Source organism: Geotrypetes seraphini, chromosome 2 (assembly GCF_902459505.1).
Source record: "Geotrypetes seraphini chromosome 2, aGeoSer1.1, whole genome shotgun sequence".
Lineage (NCBI taxonomy): Eukaryota > Metazoa > Chordata > Amphibia > Gymnophiona > Dermophiidae > Geotrypetes > Geotrypetes seraphini.
In genome coordinates, this window is record NC_047085.1 from 269,351,504 (window position 1) to 269,369,099 (window position 17,596).

The 17,596-nt window shown below is 41.1% G+C and overlaps 1 protein-coding gene across 3 annotated transcripts in view; it reads left to right on the forward strand.

The window, feature by feature from the left end:
- The window catches only part of NR4A3 (nuclear receptor subfamily 4 group A member 3), a 121,219-nt gene extending 106,009 nt beyond the window's left edge, over window positions 1–15,210 (forward strand). For 2 of the 3 annotated variants that reach the window (XM_033929638.1, XM_033929639.1), the window contains one exon: window positions 14,656–15,210. In XM_033929638.1, coding sequence (XP_033785529.1) covers window positions 14,656–14,918 — 263 coding nt within the window. In that variant the 3' untranslated portion in view covers window positions 14,919–15,210. The remainder of the gene's footprint in view (window positions 1–14,655) is intronic. The other variant, XM_033929640.1, reaches the window with a different exon arrangement.
- The last annotated feature ends 2,386 nt before the right edge of the window (window positions 15,211–17,596 follow it).

Below are 17,596 nucleotides of genomic sequence, written 5' to 3' on the forward strand. Positions count from 1 at the left end.
AAAGATCATCTAGGATGCCTATTCCTAGCTGAAACCTGGATCACTTCAGACTCCGACCCAAGCATAATAGATCTCTGCCCAAAAGGATATAAATTAGAGCTTGTCTGTCGAGAAAACAAACGAGGGGGAGGGTTAGCCATCATAGTAAAAAACAACTTTAACTTAAAAGTCCTAGCCAAGAACTCATCCCCTCACCTGGACCTTCTAGCATGTCAACTCTCCGATAACACTCTCTCTGGAAACCTGACCTGCATTCTATGCTATGTCACACCAGGGAAATGGTCCACATCAAAACAAGAACTCGAAGAATTCATTCTCCAGAATTCACTAACTTCCACCCACAACTTACTCCTCGGAGACTTAAATCTCCATCTAGAAGACCACTCCTCCAAACAAGTAGAGGGAATACTCTCATATCTCGATACCCTATCCTATCAGATACTTAACCCCGAACCCACACACGAAAAAGGCCACCAACTGGACATTGCAGCATTCACGACCTATAATCTTGACACTCAAAACATACACACATCCAACGGTATATGGCACCCCTCCCTCTGGTCAGACCACTACAAATACACTTTCACCATAAACTGGGCTCAAAACAACCACAAACCCGCACCCCAAAAAATCCACATCAACACACGACAGAAAATCAATCCTACTACATTTTGGGAGAAGGTAGATCCAGCATTCGACCAAATCAACCCCAAAGAATTTGTAACTCACTGGCGTACCATTAGCGAAGCTACTTTGAACGAGCTAGCACCAATAAAAACAAAAAACAAAATCTGTAGACCTTCAGACAAATGGTTCGACGCTGAACTTCTCCATTTAAAAAGACAATGCAGACACCTCGAAAGAATATGGAAAAAACAGAAACAAGACCAAACAAAAGTAGCATGGAGAATCCAAATCAAACAATATAACATCAAACTAAAGGAAAAAAGGAAAGCATACTATTCCAAACTAATAGGCACTGAAAACCCAGACTCAAAAATACTCTTCAATATTGTAAGAAAACTCACAGACACCAAACCTTTCCTAGCTACTCAAGGAAACCAATCTCCTTCAGCTCACCAATTAGCAGACTACTTCAAGCACAAAATCACCAATATCAGATCCACATTCAACAATTCATTAACCCTCCTCGATGAGATTATAACAACACCAACAATAGATGAAGCCTTAGTAGCTGACAGAACGTGGACTAACTTCCCCAAAATACAATGGAACGACATGACTCGACTATACAACAAATATAGTAAAACTTCTTGTGACCTAAACAGCTGCCCATCGTACCTGCTAACAACCGCATCCATCAAGTTCAAAGCTAACCTCATGAACTGGCTACAATCCACGCTCACAGATGGTCACTTCCCACCAGAACTAGGCGAGATTATTATCACCCCCATACCGAAAGATCCCAAAGCTCCAAACAATAATCCAGCCAACCACAGACCCATCGCTTCAATCCCATTATATATCAAACTACAAGAAGGTCTTGTAGCACAATACCTCACCAACTACTTAGAAGACCACAACATACTACACCCATCACAATCAGGTTTCAGAAAAAACCACAGCACAGAGACACTACTTGTATCTCTAATGGATATAGCCCACCAACACCTCAGCAAAGGGAACAGGATACTACTTATCCAACTAGATCTTTCAGCAGCTTTCGACCTAGTGGATCACAACATACTACTCCAGATACTAGACGCCATAGGGATCACAGGTTTGGTACTCAACTGGTTCCAAGGCTTTCTAAAAACTAGAACTTATAAAGTAAAGACAAAAGACCACATATCTGACCCTTGGTCAAACCCCTGTGGAGTACCACAAGGATCTCCATTATCACCCATACTTTTCAACCTCTACGTATCCTCACTGGGCACCACTCTAGACTCCCTAAATATAGTCTCATTCAGCTACGCAGACGACATAACAATCCTTCTCCCCTTCAATACCCAAGACCCCAACTCATCAGGACGACTGAAAATAACTCTGGAAACGGTAGAAACATGGATGACCAACCACAAACTGAAACTGAACACGGATAAAACCAAATTCCTGCTGCTAGAAAAAGACAAAGAACCTACCTTAACTGATCTGACGACAAATGCAATCACATACCCAATACAGCCAGCACTCAAAATCCTGGGAGTAACAATAGACAGGAGATGCACAATGCAGACTCATACTAACAAAACCATCCAAAAAGCCTTCTACACCATGCGCAACCTGCGAAAAATAAGAAAATTCTTTGACAAAATTCAATACAGGATCTTAGTCCAATCACTTGTACTAGGACTTGTAGACTACTGCAACAGCCTTTATCTACCCTGCCCCGCTTACATGACCAAACAATTACAGACAGTACAGAACACAGCACTCAGACTTATCTACTCGCTAGGAAAATACGATCACATCACTAATGCCTATCTCGACTCACACTGGCTACCGATACAAGCAAGAACTCAATTCAAACTATACTGTTTATTATTCAAAGCACTAAACGGAACAGCACCTCTCTACCTAAACAGCCGCCTAACCCGAAACCTCTCAACTAGAGTAAGGAGAACCCAGACTCCATTCACCTACCCCTCACTCAAAGGCACAAAACGCAAAAAGCTATATGACAACCTACTTGCTACACAGGCCGCGAAAATTGACCCCACCATATCCAAGCTGCTGACCACAACTACGGACTACAAAGCGTTTCGAAAAGATATAAAAACCATACTATTCAAAAAACACATCCCAATATTATAATCTACCATCATCTTCTCTCCCTTCATAACCTACTGCAACTCACAACCAACTGCAACTTCGTCCCCATAGGCAACATCTAATCTAGCTGCATCGGGCGTAAAGCCAATTCATATCTAGAAACACAGTCTCCCCAAATACCGAAAAAATCAGATATAGCAACCTAGGAACAGACGATTTTTTGGTAACATAAGATTATGCGTTGTAATATTATGTAAAGTAACATAAGGTTATGCGTTGTAATATAACATAAGGTTATGCTTTGTAATATCATGTAATGTAAGTTATGCAATGTACTGGAATAATAAGGTAAAATAACATAAAATAACTCTACGTAAAGTCTTGTAAAGTTATGTAAGATAAATTATGTAAGATAAATTATGTAAACTTAATGCAAGTTATGCAAGCACGGTAAGGATAATGTAAAGTAACACAAAGTAACTCCACGTAAAATTATGTAAAGTTATGTACGTAAAGTTATGTAAAGTTATGTACGAAAAGTTAAGTAAAGTTAGGTTTGCAAAGTTTGTAAAGTTATACAAATAAATGTATTGTCATCGCCTGGAAATGTCCAGCCATCTTCTAATGTAATCCGCTTAGAACCGCAAGGCACAAGCGGAATAGAAATCACTAATGTAATGTAATGTAATGTAATGTAAAATGACGGCAGAAAAGGGCCACGGCCCATCAAGTCTGCCCACTCTAATGATCCCCCCACTAACTTCTTCCCCCAAGAGATCCCACATGCCTATCCCATTTTTTTCTTAAAATCTGGCACGCTGCTGGCCTCAATTACCTGCAGTGGAAGATCATTCCAATGATCAACCACCCTTTCGGTGAGCAAATACTTCCTGGTGTCACCATGAAATTTCCCACCCCTGATTTTCAGCGGATGCCCTCTTGTGGCCGTGGGTCCTTTAAGAAAAAAGATATCATCTTCCACCTCGATACAGCCCGTGATATATTTGAACATCTCAATCATGTCTCCCCTTTCTCTACGTTCCTCGAGTGAGTATAGCTTTCCTCATACGGGAGATCTTTGAGTCCTGAGACCATCCTGGTGGCCATTCGCTGAACCGATTTAGCTCTCAGCACATCTTTTTGGTAATGTGGCCTCCAGAATTGTACACAATATTCCAGATGAGGTCTCACCATGGATTTGTACAACGGCATTATGACTTCGGGCTTCCGGCTGATGAAACTTCTACGGATACAACCCATCATTTGTCTAGCCTTGGATGAAGCTTTCTCCACTTGATTGGCAGTTTTCATGTCTTCACTAATGATCACTCCTAAGTCTCGTTCTGCTGCAGTCCTAGCTAAGGTCTCACCATTTAGGGTGTAAGTTTTGCACGGATTTCTGCCGCCTTACACTTTTTGGCATTGAAGCTTAGTTGCCAAGTCAAGGACCAGTGTTCCAGTAAGAGTAGGTCCCGCATCATACTGTCGGGCAATGTGCTTTTGCCTACTATGCTGCATAGTTTGGCGTCATCGGCGAATAATGTTATTTTACCTTGAAGCCCTTGAGCCAGGTCTCTTACGAAAATGTTAAATAGGATCGGACCCAAGATCGAGCCTTGTGGCACTCCACTGATCACCTCCGATGTTTCAGAGAGGGTACCGTTAACCACCACCCTCTGAAGTCTACCTATTAGCCAGTCTTTGACCCATGCATTTAATGTTTCACCTAATCCCATCAAACTCATCTTGCTCAATAACCTGCAGTGTGGGACGCTATCAAAAGCTTTACTAAAGTCCAAGTACACGACGTCCAGGGACTTCCCCATTTCTAGCTTTCTTGTTACCCAGTCAAAGAAGCTGATTAGATTGGATTGGCAGGACCTTCCCTTTGTAAATCCATGTTTAGATTGGATTAGATTGGATTGGCAGGACCTTCCCTTTGTAAATCCATGTTTAGATCTTCCGTCTAGCATCACCACCTGGCTAAATTTTCTCTTTGAATTTGCAAACTCCATCTTTGAAACTAAATAGTTCACCATTAGTGACAAACCAAGACATATCTGGTTTCAGCCAAGCTTATCTCTACTAAAAAGACAACTGAAGCTCCTGGAACGCAAATGGAGGAAAAACCCAACAGAAAATTTACTTTGAAAATGCAGACTACATAGCAAACTGTATTATGGCAAAATCTTGAAGAGTAAAAGCAAATATATCAACTCGAAACTTGAAGTAGGTAATAACCCACACCACCTAATCAAAATTGTCTACATACAATATGGTCAAGGTCACAAGCCATAAATTATCTGATAAGTATGAATCCCTGACCACTGCTGGATTCTCTACCTACTTCAGTAACAAAGTGATTAATCTGTTCCATGTACCCCCAAAAACTGCAGCAGACTTCAACCCAACAGAATTGACACCTAACCTCAATCATGAACATAGCCTGAAATGCAACAATAAATGGGACCACTTTCAATCAGTCACTACCACAGTAGTGGAGCACATAATAAACTCCTCAGCAATCCATCTTGACAAAGTTCCATTTAAAATTCTCTACTCTTTCCCCATCATTAGTCACATAATTAAGCTATCTGTAACTACCAGAACAATTCCGTAATGCACCAAGGAAGCTTCTATTATACCTATCATTAAAAAAGGTAATACCAGTAGTGGAAGCTATGCCAATTTCCAACCAATCTCTACTGGCTGACTCTAGAGAAAGTGATCCTCAGGCACCTTACAGAATCTCTGGAAGATAACAATATTCTTCACCCTGGCAACCTGGATTCAGAAGTCATCATAGTACAGAATCACTGTTGTTAGACCTCATGGATGAAATCCTATGCAAAGCTGAATTGAGTTTTAATACTTTATGGATCCAGATAGATTTAACCACTGCTTTTGATACAATCTCTCATCTGAAACTTCTCTAGAGACTTACGGCCTCTTTTACAAAGCCACGTGGCAACAGCCCCAAAGCCCATTAAATCTCTGTGGGCTTCGGGGCCATTAGCACAGCGCAGCCGCTAGCGCAGCTTTGTAAAAGAGGCCATTAGAGAGATTGGTCTGAATTCCACCATTCTGCAATGGTTTACTTCTTACTTCACTAATCGATCCTGGTCAGTTTATTGGAACAATGAAAGGTCTGCCAGCAAACCCGTTATGTCAGGTGTTTCTCAAGGATCTTTATTATCACCAATTCTTTTTAACTTATAGCTAGTTCCTTTAGCGAATCTACTAGAATCATGGAACATCAAATTTCACATCTTTGCAGATGATATTCAACTGCTTTACAAAAGGTAAATCGTGCCAAACGAACCTGATTGAATTTTTTGATTGGGTGACCAGAGAGCTGGATCGAGGACATATGCTAGATGTAATTTACTTGGATTTCAGCAAAGCCTTTGATACAGTTCCTCATAGGAGGCTGTTGAACAAACTTGAAGGGCTGCAGTTAGGACCCAAAGTGGTGAACTGGGTCAGAAACTGGCTGTCGGCAGACGCCAGAGGATGGTAGTTAATGGAAGTTGCTCGAAGGAAGGAAAGGTGAGTAATGGAGTCCCTCAGGGATCGGTGCTGGGACCAATCCTGTTCAATATGTTTGTGAGTGACATTGCTGAAGGGTTAGAAGGAAAAGTGTGCCTTTTTGCACATGATACCAAAATTTGTAACAGAGTAGACACCGAAGAGGGAGTAGAAAATATGAAAAAGGATCTGCAAAAGTTAGAGGAATGGTCTAATGCCTGGCAACTACAATTCAATGCAAAGAAATGCAGAGTAATGCATTTGGGGATTAATAATAGGAAGGAACCGTATATGCTGGGAGGAGAGAAGCTGATATGCACGGACGGGGAGAGGGACCTTGGGGTGATAGTGTCCGAAGATCTAAAGGCGAAAAAACAGTGTGACAAGGCTGCTGCCAGAAGGATGCTGGGCTGTGTAAAGAGAGGCGTAGTCAGTAGAAGGAGGAAGGTGTTGATGCCCCTATACAGGTCATTGGTAAGGCCCCACTTGGAGTATTGTGTTCAGTTTTGGAGACCGTATCTGGCGAAGGATGTAAGAAGACTTGAGGCGTTCCAGAGGAGGGCGATGAAAATGATAGGAGGCTTGCGCCAGAAGACGTATGAGGAGAGACTGGAAGCCCTGAATATGTATACCCTAGAGGAAAGGAGAGACAGGGGAGATATGATTCAGATGTTCAAATACTTGAAGGATATTAACGTAGAACAAAATCTTTTCCAGAGAAAGGAAAATGGTAAAACCAGAGAACATAATTTGAGGTTGAGGGGTGGTAGATTCAGAGGCAATGTTAGGAAATTCTACTTTACGGAGAGGGTAGTGGATGCCTGGAATGCGCTCCCGAGAGAGGTGGTGGAGAGTAAAACTGTGACTGAGTTCAAAGAAGCGTGGGATGAACACAGAGGATTTAGAATCAGAAAATAATATTACATATTGAACTAAGGCCCGTACTGGGCAGACTTGCATGGTCTGTGTCTGTTTATGGCCGTTTGGTGGAGGATGGGCTGGAGAAGGCTTCAATGGCTGGGAGGGTGTAGATGGGCTGGAGTAAGTCTTAACAGAGATTTCGGCAGTTGGAACCCAAGCACAGTACATGGTAAAGCTTTGGATTCTTGCACAGAAATAGCTAAGAAGAAAAAAATAAAAAAATTTAAATTGAATCAGGTTGGGCAGACTGGATGGACCATTCGGGGTCTTTATCTGCCGTCATCTACTATGTTACTATGTTATGTTACTATGCTTATATTTGTGGGTAACAACCAAGAAGAAATGCTCTCTGACCTTAATAGCAAACTGATTGGTTTTAACATCTAGCTAGCAGATAACAGCCTAATTATTAACACAGAAAAATTATCCGCCATGTGGCTACCACACAGCCATTCTGTACTACGTAAACTTCCTGAACTAGCCGGCAAACCCATCCAACTCAAGCACAGATTCTTAACTTTAGGAATATGTTATAACTCTAAATTAAGCTTCACACCGCAAATAAGCCATGTGGTAAAAATGTGCTTCTACCCTCTAGTAAATGTGTTGTTAACTGACTGTGTTTTGCTCCCAAAGTGCTGACAGGATTACTCTGAATATTTAATCTTGCTTTACTATTGAAGGTTTTATTGTGATAAATACTTCTGTTGCTGCGTTTAACTGTCATTTTTTTTCAAAGATAATATTTCAAATTCACTATTTAAAAATGCTCCTACTCTTTAATGAGTAATTGAGGAATTCTATTCTGCTATCAGCCAAGGAAGAATGTAATAGCTTATATTCACAGAATTAATATCCTCTGCTTATAATAATAATAACTTTATTCTTCTATACTGCCATAGTCAGATTTCTAGGCGGTTCACATCGAAGAGGGCTGGACAATCAGCGAATTACAGAAAGCAAATGGTGAAGGTACACCATATTACACTAGGAAAAGACAGAAGGAAAAAATAAATTTGGTGTGGCTTCTGATTAGGAGATGAATCAGTCAAACAGTATGGGGCTCATAATCGAAAGAGAAAAACATCCAAAAACCTCCTAAGTCGGCACTTGGACGAACATTTCTCAAAAACGTCCAAGCGCCGATAATAAAACCGGGTTTTGGACTTATTTCTAAACGACCTAGGCCTTCATAGTGCCGCTTAACATCCAAAGCTAAACGGGGTGTTTTGGGAGGCGGGTCGAGGGCAGGAGTTGGGCGGGACTCATGGTCTAACTTGGACCACTTCCATAATAGAGATGTGATTATTTTGAATGCATATTAAGGTTAAGAACTTAAATGGTTTTTTTATGATAGATATTTTTATCACTGTGTTTAAATGTTATTGTTCACTCCTAAGAAAATATTTTAGAACTTGCAATCCTAAAAGATCCCTATTCTGTATTGAGTACTTCAGAACTCTTATTCTGATATCAACCAAAGAATACTGATTTTTCAAATATCCTATGGCACTCATTTTCAAAAGAGAAAAATGTCTCAAAAGCAGCACAAAGCGGCAGGTGAAATGCTTTTCTCACAAAAACATCTAAGTTGCATTTTCTCAAAACTCAGAACTGGGATGTTTTACTCCACAGTTCATTAAAATCACAAGGAGGGATAGAAGATACCAATGTAATGTGATGTTTTGGGCGGACTTAAAATCTGGACTTTTTCTATTACTACTTCTACTAAGAATGAGGGGACTATGCTTGTGGCTAGGAGAATACATGCTATGAACATTGATGTTTAATTGCTGTTTATCGCTGCATGTTTTTATATTGTGTTTCTGTATGGTGGACATAGATAAGTCCCAGCGGTTGAATTTTTATGCTTGATGATTGCTATTGATTTCTATTTTTGACCTAAAGTGGACTGTTCTTGAAAACGATTTCACATTATTTAATGTTTTTGAATTCTTAATGCTTGTTATGCACTTGGCACTTTGGGTACTATTTAGTCTATTTTATATTTATCAGTAACTTATACATATAAAAAAGAATCTACACACAAAAAAATTAACTGATAAGTTCCAAGGTGAGCACTATGATATTTGTGGGTTAACCCGGCTTAGCACTTTGGTGCAGCATGCTAGGATATACCCAGGTGAACGTTCTATTGATTGGAAAAAGTTCCCGTTAACTGATTGCACACCTGGCACCAGGACAGGATTAACCAATAGGCCAAGTAGGCACGTGCCTAGGGCCCGAAATGGTCAGGGGGGCCCGATGAAGGAAGGCATCAACATTGTTTTTTCCAAACAGCGATGGGCCCCTCCAGCATCGATCGGCCATCGACGGAAAGTAAGACAAGCAAGCGACGCGGGTAAGAAAGGCAACGGGAACCGTAATTGTGCAAGCGGTGCTGCTTGGCCAAAGCTTCCCTCTGATGCAGCTTCCTGTTTCCGCCTGGGCGCATGGTGGGGTGGGGTAGGGGGCCCAGTGTACTTGTGTGCCTAGGGGCCCTCGACAAATTAATCCTGCCCTGCCTGGCACTGGGTAATAAATGTGAATTTGTGTAGTGCTCTTAACGTGCTCAAGTACCCTCAGTCCCAACAAGCTTTAAAGAATCGAGAGCAGGTCTTTTCTAGACAGTATAAGATTTTAGACCCCTCTCTATTAGAGTAGGCTTTAAACATACTTATGGATTTACATCTGTAATGACATTTATTATGTTTGTTGATATGTATTTTGCTTTATAGAAATAAACACACAAATACTATTTATCATTTCTATAGCTCTACCTTCCCATTACCATCTAGTATCTAGCCTTAGGCCCTCTTTTACTAAGGTGCGCTAACCGAATTAGCGCACGCTAAACGCTAACGCGTGCATGAAAGTCTATGGATGCATTAGTGTTTAAGAACATAAGAACATAAGCAATGCCTCTGCTGGGTCAGACCTGAGGTCCATCTTGCCCAGCAGTCCGCTCACGCGGCGGCCCAACAGGTCCAGGACCTGAGTAGTAATCCTCTATTTATACCCTTCTATTCCCTTTTCCAGCAGGAAAATGTCCAATCCTCTCTTAAATCCCAGTACTGTATTCTGCCCTATAACGTCCTCTGGAAGCGCATTCTTGCTTGAATTGGGAGCCAGTGTGAGTCGAAGTATGCCTTGGTGTAGGAATTCCACACAGGAAACACACACACGCAGTCTTAGAATCGAGAAGGAGGTGCTGACAGGGGCTAGCTCCGAGTCCCTTTTTATTATGCTTCTAAGCTAACGACATCATAGTAACTCCCTCGTTTACACATCTCATGATTGGTGGGTACATTGGTGCATACAAAGAAAGATACATGCTTATACATCGTGATCACCCTCCCTTTACCTCGTGCTTTTACCTCGTGATCATCCTCCAACTCAGCACTTAGACAAGGGCCTGATTAACACGTGGACAGAGCCTGAGTCTTTGCACATATGCAGTGCCTGTCAGCTGTTGTCCTTTCCAAATAAGGACAGCTCAAATAAGATAAGCATGTGACAGTCCAAAGGTTATAATGCATGCTCCATAAGCTCTTAAGCTCAGGGCCTGCACATAGGCAAAGTCTGATTGTTGCCCATATAAGGGTTAAGGGTAAACCTGTGTCAGGTTAATATGTGGCAAGGGTCTTGTGACAAGATGCTAGCATTTTCCTTTACTTAGAATGGCTGCATGGCAAGAAGGGAGAGGGAATGGGAATAATTCATAATTCTTTCACAGGGGCTCAGATCCTCACACACGGCCTAGATCCGTACACAGGGCCCAGATCAGTGTGCCGACCTGGCCTGGTTCAGAACTGCCTGTGTGCTGACCTTGCCTGTGTTCTGATGCCTTGGATCAGAACTTATAAGACCTCCAGCCCTACACCTTGGTGATGTGGTTGTGTTTTCTTAGTGAGTAGATTAGTCTCAGGGCTGTGTTTTGTACTGTTTGTAGTTGTTTTATCATTGTTGTGGGGCAGGGGAGATATAGGATGTTGCAATAGTCAAGGAGACCTAGGACTAGGGACTGGACCATGAGCTGGAATTGTTTTCTGTCAAAGAATTTTCAAACTTGTCTTAGGTTTCTCATGACTGCGAATGATTTCTGTTTTGTTGATTTGTGGTTGCATGGTGAAGCTTCTGTCTATCGTCATTCCCAGAAGTTTTAGAATGGGTTGAATGGGGTATGTGATTGAGTTTATTACTAGGTTTGTTATGGTTGGGGTGTTATTTTTTTTAAGAAGTATGAATTTTGTTTTGTCTGAGTTCAGTTTTAGTTTGTGGTCTTTCATCTATGTTGCTACTGTTTCTAGAGTTCTATGTAGTGTGTCTGTCATGGTGGGCATTGGCTGATCAAAAGGAAGGAGAATGGTGATGTCGTCTGCATAACTATAGGAGGTTAAGCCTATTTTGTCTAGGCAGGTGCCAAGGGATGCAATGTAGAGATTGAAGAGTGTAGGGGATAATGGCGATCCTTGGGGTACGCCACAGGGGTTGGACCATGGTTCTGATTTTTCTTTGTTTGTCTTTACTCTGAAGGTCCTGGATTGTAGGAATCCTTGAAACCATGTGTGTACTTTGCCTGTGATTCCTATTGTATCTAGTATTTGTAGCAGGATGTCGTGGTCTAACAGGTCAAATGCTGCGGTGAGATCTAGTTGAATAATCAGCATTTTTTTTTCCTGTGCTGAGGTGTTGTCTAGCTGTGTCCAGAAGGAAGCCTAGTAGTGTCTCAGTGCTGAAGTTGGTTCTGAATCCAGACTGTGTAGGGTGGAGCAAATTGTGGTTTTCTAGGTAGTTGGTGAGGAGTTTAGCTACGAGGCCTTACATTATCTTGACATATAGTGGAATTGAGGCTATGGGTCTGTAGTTGGATGGTTGATCTGTTGCTCCTTTTGGGTTAACTGAGCACCAGACAATATGTAGACTGGCTAACTTCACCACATAAAACTAGGACAGCTTTATTGCTGTCCTAGATTTATGCGGTTACTTAGCTGGTTAGCAAGCTAAAAAATCACCCATTTCAAAGTTTGTGTTCCACCCGTGCCCCGCTCCCACCTAGCTGGTTAGGGGATGACGGTTAACAGTGATATTCAGCGGCATATATTCAGTAAGTCCCCAGTGTGCTTACAGCATGCAGAAGAAACATATTTTTTATTTTCTGCATGGGGGCATGTCTGGGGGTGAATAGTGGGCATGACAGCACTAATCAGTGCATAGGGCATTGCCGCATGCAAACTGATTAGCACAGGGTTAGCGCAGGGGCCCTTACTGCCTACAAAATAGGAGGCAGTAGAGACTGGTGTGCAAATTTTTTCCCCATAGTTTAGTAAAAAGACCCCCTGTGCCCTTTAAGTGCTTCTCTTTCTCCTTCCAAACCCCTCTCCTGTGGGTGCTTCTTTTCTTTCTCCTCTCCTTTCAACTCTCAACCCTTCCAACCGTCAACCCTCCTCCCCTTCCAACCCTTAACCTTCCAAACCCGTCCCCCGCGGGTGCTCTCCTCTCTCCTTCTAACCTCCTCTCCTGCTGTTTTTGTCTCTTTCCTCCTATCCAGCGCTACCTTACTCCATGCACTTTTCTCCAGCACTTCTCCAGCCTTCCCTCCATGGTGTTTCTTCAGCCCTTCTCCCTCTCTCCATGCTGTTGCTCCAGCCTCCCTCCCTGCTGATTCTCCAGTCCTCCTCCATGCTGTCTCTTCAGTCCTCCCTCTCTCCCTCCAAGCTGTATCTCCAGCCTCCCTCCATGATGTTTCTCCCTCCCTCCCCCCATGTTGTTTCTCCAACCTTCTTCCCTCCCTTTTTATTGGCTGAAAACCAACATGGTCAATTACCATGCCGGTTAAACCAATTCAGAAATAAAAATTAGGCGCAGATCTTGAACTTAGGCGTGGCTAGGCAGTTGCAATTAGGGCGCCTAGCAGTACCTAATGTAGGCACCATTTATAGAATCTGGCCCTATAGGGGAAATTCTACAAACAGTGCCTAAACTTAGAGATATACACAACAGTAAAACATAACAGAGACTGGAGCTTGGAGCACAGATATGAATTGGGTTCCCTGAAGCAGGCTACTGAAACATGGTTCATGCCAGGATCCCCAATCCATTAAGGGCTCCTTTTACTAAGCTGCGATAGTGGTTTTAGCGTGCGCGCTAGACCTTAAAACCAGCATTGAGCTGGGATTAGTTCTAGCCTCGAAGCGCGGGTTTAGCATGCGCTAAAATCCTGTGTGTGCTAAAAACATTATCGCAGCTTAGTAAAAGGAGCCCTAAGTTATTCTATAAAAGTTTTTTTTATGAATGGCAAAGAGAAAAAGGCAAACAGGTAAAATTGTGTGCAATGATTACATTTATAGCCTGAAAAGGTAGAAGAAGATCAATTCAAATCTCTGCATCTGGGCTTCTGAGCACACAGTAGATCACCTTATTGTTGGTATAAAGGCTTTAAAAGGTTGAGTTAAAGGTGTATTTTTTCACTAGAGGTGTTTACATTATCGTGGGGTTTTGGGGGGCATATTTGATATTGCCTCTGAAGCATTACCAGTTTTTTCACCCCATTTTTGGTTATTGCGTAATATTAGCATATGGTCATTAATGCAAAAATAGAAAATTAAGGTTTTTACAGCCATGGTAAACATGACCTTATCGTATAGGAAAGACCTACTAAAGGACACGCTAATGCCTGTTTTTACTACAGCTGAATAAAGAGACCTCTTAGTCATTTCTAACTTTTCTTTTATTCATTTTTGTCCTTTTAGCTAAATAGAATAAAATAAAATAGACCATGCAAGCTATGTCTGATCAAAATGGCAAAGAATCGCTGAAAGGCCTTTGGTTTCTTTTTGGAGTGTCTATGAACGCCCTTTGGAATTACAGACCTAGCAACGGATATTGATCTTCATTTGAATTTTCTACATTAATAGCGATTGCCATAGTTAGAGCTTTCATGGCTGGTTAGGAAGAAGAAAAAATCCAGATAGTTCTTCTGTGACAACTTTGCCCACAAATTTATTCAAGAGCATCCGATAAAATGTAGCTTAGAAGCTGAAGTCAATTAGCAACCCAGCTGGAAGTTAGTGAGATAAGCTCAGGGCTGGGGTTGGGGCATGCAACTAGGGCAACCAACCCAGCCTGCCATCATTTATTGGCAGGCTTTTTGGGGTGTCCTCCCAAATTTGTGCCCTGATCGCAAGCATGTTTAACACCAGCACTGGTTAAGCCACACTCACACCAGTGGACGATCAAGTGTTGATTGTTCTTCTATTCTATAACGAATGTAGTTCCTCCCCTTTTTCCTTTCGTGTTCCAGTATGTCTAGTTAGTGTGGAATTATGTCTATGCAGTTTTAACGTTGTATAATTTTTATTTTTGTATTTCGCCTAGAAATTTTTGATAAGCGATTATATCAAATTGTAATAAAACTTGAATAATGGCAATAATTGCTAACTTAACTCTTGTTTGGTCTATATTTTGCAGAACGACATGGGTTGAAAGAACCAAAGAAAGTGGAAGAGTTACGCAGCAAGATTATTAGCTGCTTGAATGATCACTTAGCTTTCAGCTGCCAAAACAAAGGCCAGCCACAGGAACCTGCAGAGCCCAAGGTGTTGCACGTCCTCGCTGACCTGCGCTCTCTCTGTACACTGGGACTGCAACGCATCTTTTACCTGAAATTGGAAGACTTGGTGCCTCCCCCCCTGGTTATTGACAGGCTGTTTCTGGACACCCTACCCTATTGAATTGTCTTAAATTATCAAGCTAAATAAAGACTGTCCTTCGGAGCAGTCAAATGGTTTGTTATTTGTGAAGCTAATATTTTTATCCCTGTTTTAAATAGAAGCTGCTCCAGAAAGAGAAGGACTTTTTTTCTAGTGGGGGTGTTTTTTTTTCCCCCTTATAGGATCTTCAGACTATACCTTAACTCTGCTTACTGGTTTGTTTGTACTATATATTTTTGTCTGACTTGTTATTTAAAATGCTGATATAGCACTTTTGAACAATGCTGTTCCAGTAAAGAAAAAGTCAATAGGACAATTTTGACATCCATTTTGTGACACTTCAAAACTCAGACATGAAGTGGTGACAGTTTTCATAAAAAGAACAACAAAATGTTGTTTGCCAAGAGAGTATGTCTTCTCTACCTTTTTTATTTTTATCATACTGTTATTACGGTTACCAGGTGATGCAAAATTAGATAAATCCCAACACAAAACAGCTCTAGCAAAACAACAGTTAGCTTCCATGTTCAAGTGCAATTGTTAAAGTACTGTCTTATTAAAAAAAAGTTTGTTTTAGGATTTTTTTCTCAACTATAATTTATTTTAATATAAAAATGAAAAAGAAAAAAAAATATGTTAGCAACTTTTTATGCACTAACTTCAGTGACAAAGTTACCTGAACTTCATCAATGTAGTTTCTGACTGACAAAAGTGTACAGAGAAGACAAAGAATTTTATAATTCAGTCATGCACTTATATTTATAGGATGGCAGTTTCCAAAGCCATTTCCAATGGTAAAATGGTCTTTTACCCAGAGAAATAGGCAATTTGAAATTGTCTACTCTGTATTCAGGTAAAAGTTCCACCTTAACCCCACTCCCATGTACAGATGAGGAATTCTCTGGGGTAGGGATTGACTGCAACAATGCACCGAGTTTTGCATTTCCAGAACTAACGCTAGGTTTTACTAAACTGTGGAATAGCTTCTTACTGCGGCCGAGAAGGTAAAAGCTCTGACACATAGAATTGAATGAGCATTGGAGCATTTACCGCACTGGCCTGTAGTAAGAAGCTCTTCCATGGTTTAGTAAAAGGAGCCCTAAATGCATTGTTTTAGTTGGAAAAAGTGCCTTCAGACAAAGTAGGTGAAAAAGTCTATGGGTGCTTTTTCTTCAGGTAGTTTCTCAAAGTGAAAGTATGCACATGCTTTTTCTTTGAAAATTTATGCAAAAGGCACAGGTAAACAGTACCCGTGGACTTTGCAACAATCTGGGCAGTATGAATATTGCGCTATATAGGGGGTCATTTATAACAGCTGTTAACACGTGTGATTTATTTGCCACCTTTTCGGAATGGAACCTGTGGTATATAATGTATATTAAGGCATCTGGAAGTTTTTCCCCCCACATTTCGCCCCCAACATTCACTGCTGCACTAAATTGCAATATTGTAATCATTACTGACCCAGCCCTGTCCTTTCATTTTGCAAATGTTTGCTCATCTGAATATGCTATTGCAATCTTTGTTCACTTGACCCAGAATTTTTGACCCATTCATAATAATGCCACAATAAAATTTTATTTTTCATATCTGGAGAGTGTGGGGAACATTGCCCACCCCCCACAAGACCGGGAGGGGTGCACTGGTAATGCTATAGTGGGGAGGGGAGGGAGGAGAATCGGATTCATCATGGACAGTTCATCATGGCCGTTTCAGCTGTCCTAGACCCTCTCTCGGAATGATACGATTCATCGCATATTCACTTCTCTTGTTGCTTTGAATTTGTACTTGATTGTTTTGTGTTTACTATGTATTTTTTTACTTTTACGATTTTGTTACTTGATTTTAGACTTTTTGATGAAAAATAAAATTTCATTGTGGCCTTTTGAATGGGTCAAAAAGTACTGTAGTATAACAAAAGATTTGAAATGCGCACAATGAAAAAAAGCTGTGTAGCCATAAAAATTTACTTGAGTGGCATATTCAAATGAGCAAGGCCAACAAAAATGGTAATGATGATAATGCTTAATGATTATGATATTGTAATCTAATACTGCGGTGAATGTTGGGGGCCAAAAGATCCCAGGAGTGAAATGTGTGGGGGGTGAAACTTCCTACAACTACATATTAATGGGGTTAGTGAAATAGCTATTAGTAAATGACCTCCTAAGTGAGGAAATAAACGTGAGACAGAAGTCAGATCATACAGCAGGGGTGTCAAAGTCCCTCCTCGAGGGCCGCAATCCAGTCGGGTTTTCAGGATTTCCCCAATGAATATGTATGAGATCTATTAGCATACAATGGGAACAATGCATGCAAATAGTTCTCATGCATATTCATTGGGTAAATCCTGAAAACCCGACTGGATTGTGGCCCTCGAGGAGGGACTTTGACACCCCTGTCATACAGGGTCAGCAAGTTCTTATAGTTTAACCTGAGTACAGAGGTCTAGTAACATGAAACAAGTCACTTTTTTTTTAGAACCAACAAATCTTGTGAATAGTACATAAATGTAAATGATAGGAAGGCTAGAATGGAGTGTGTTCAAACATTCCGTGTTTGTATTTCTTTTTTGTATGTTAATATAGCTGACACAATATTAATAGATGATTCTTTGCATAAATGTGTGTAAGCATGAATTATTATAATGGATTTTCCTGTATTTATTGCAGTGACTGATGGCTTCTGGGAGCCGTGTT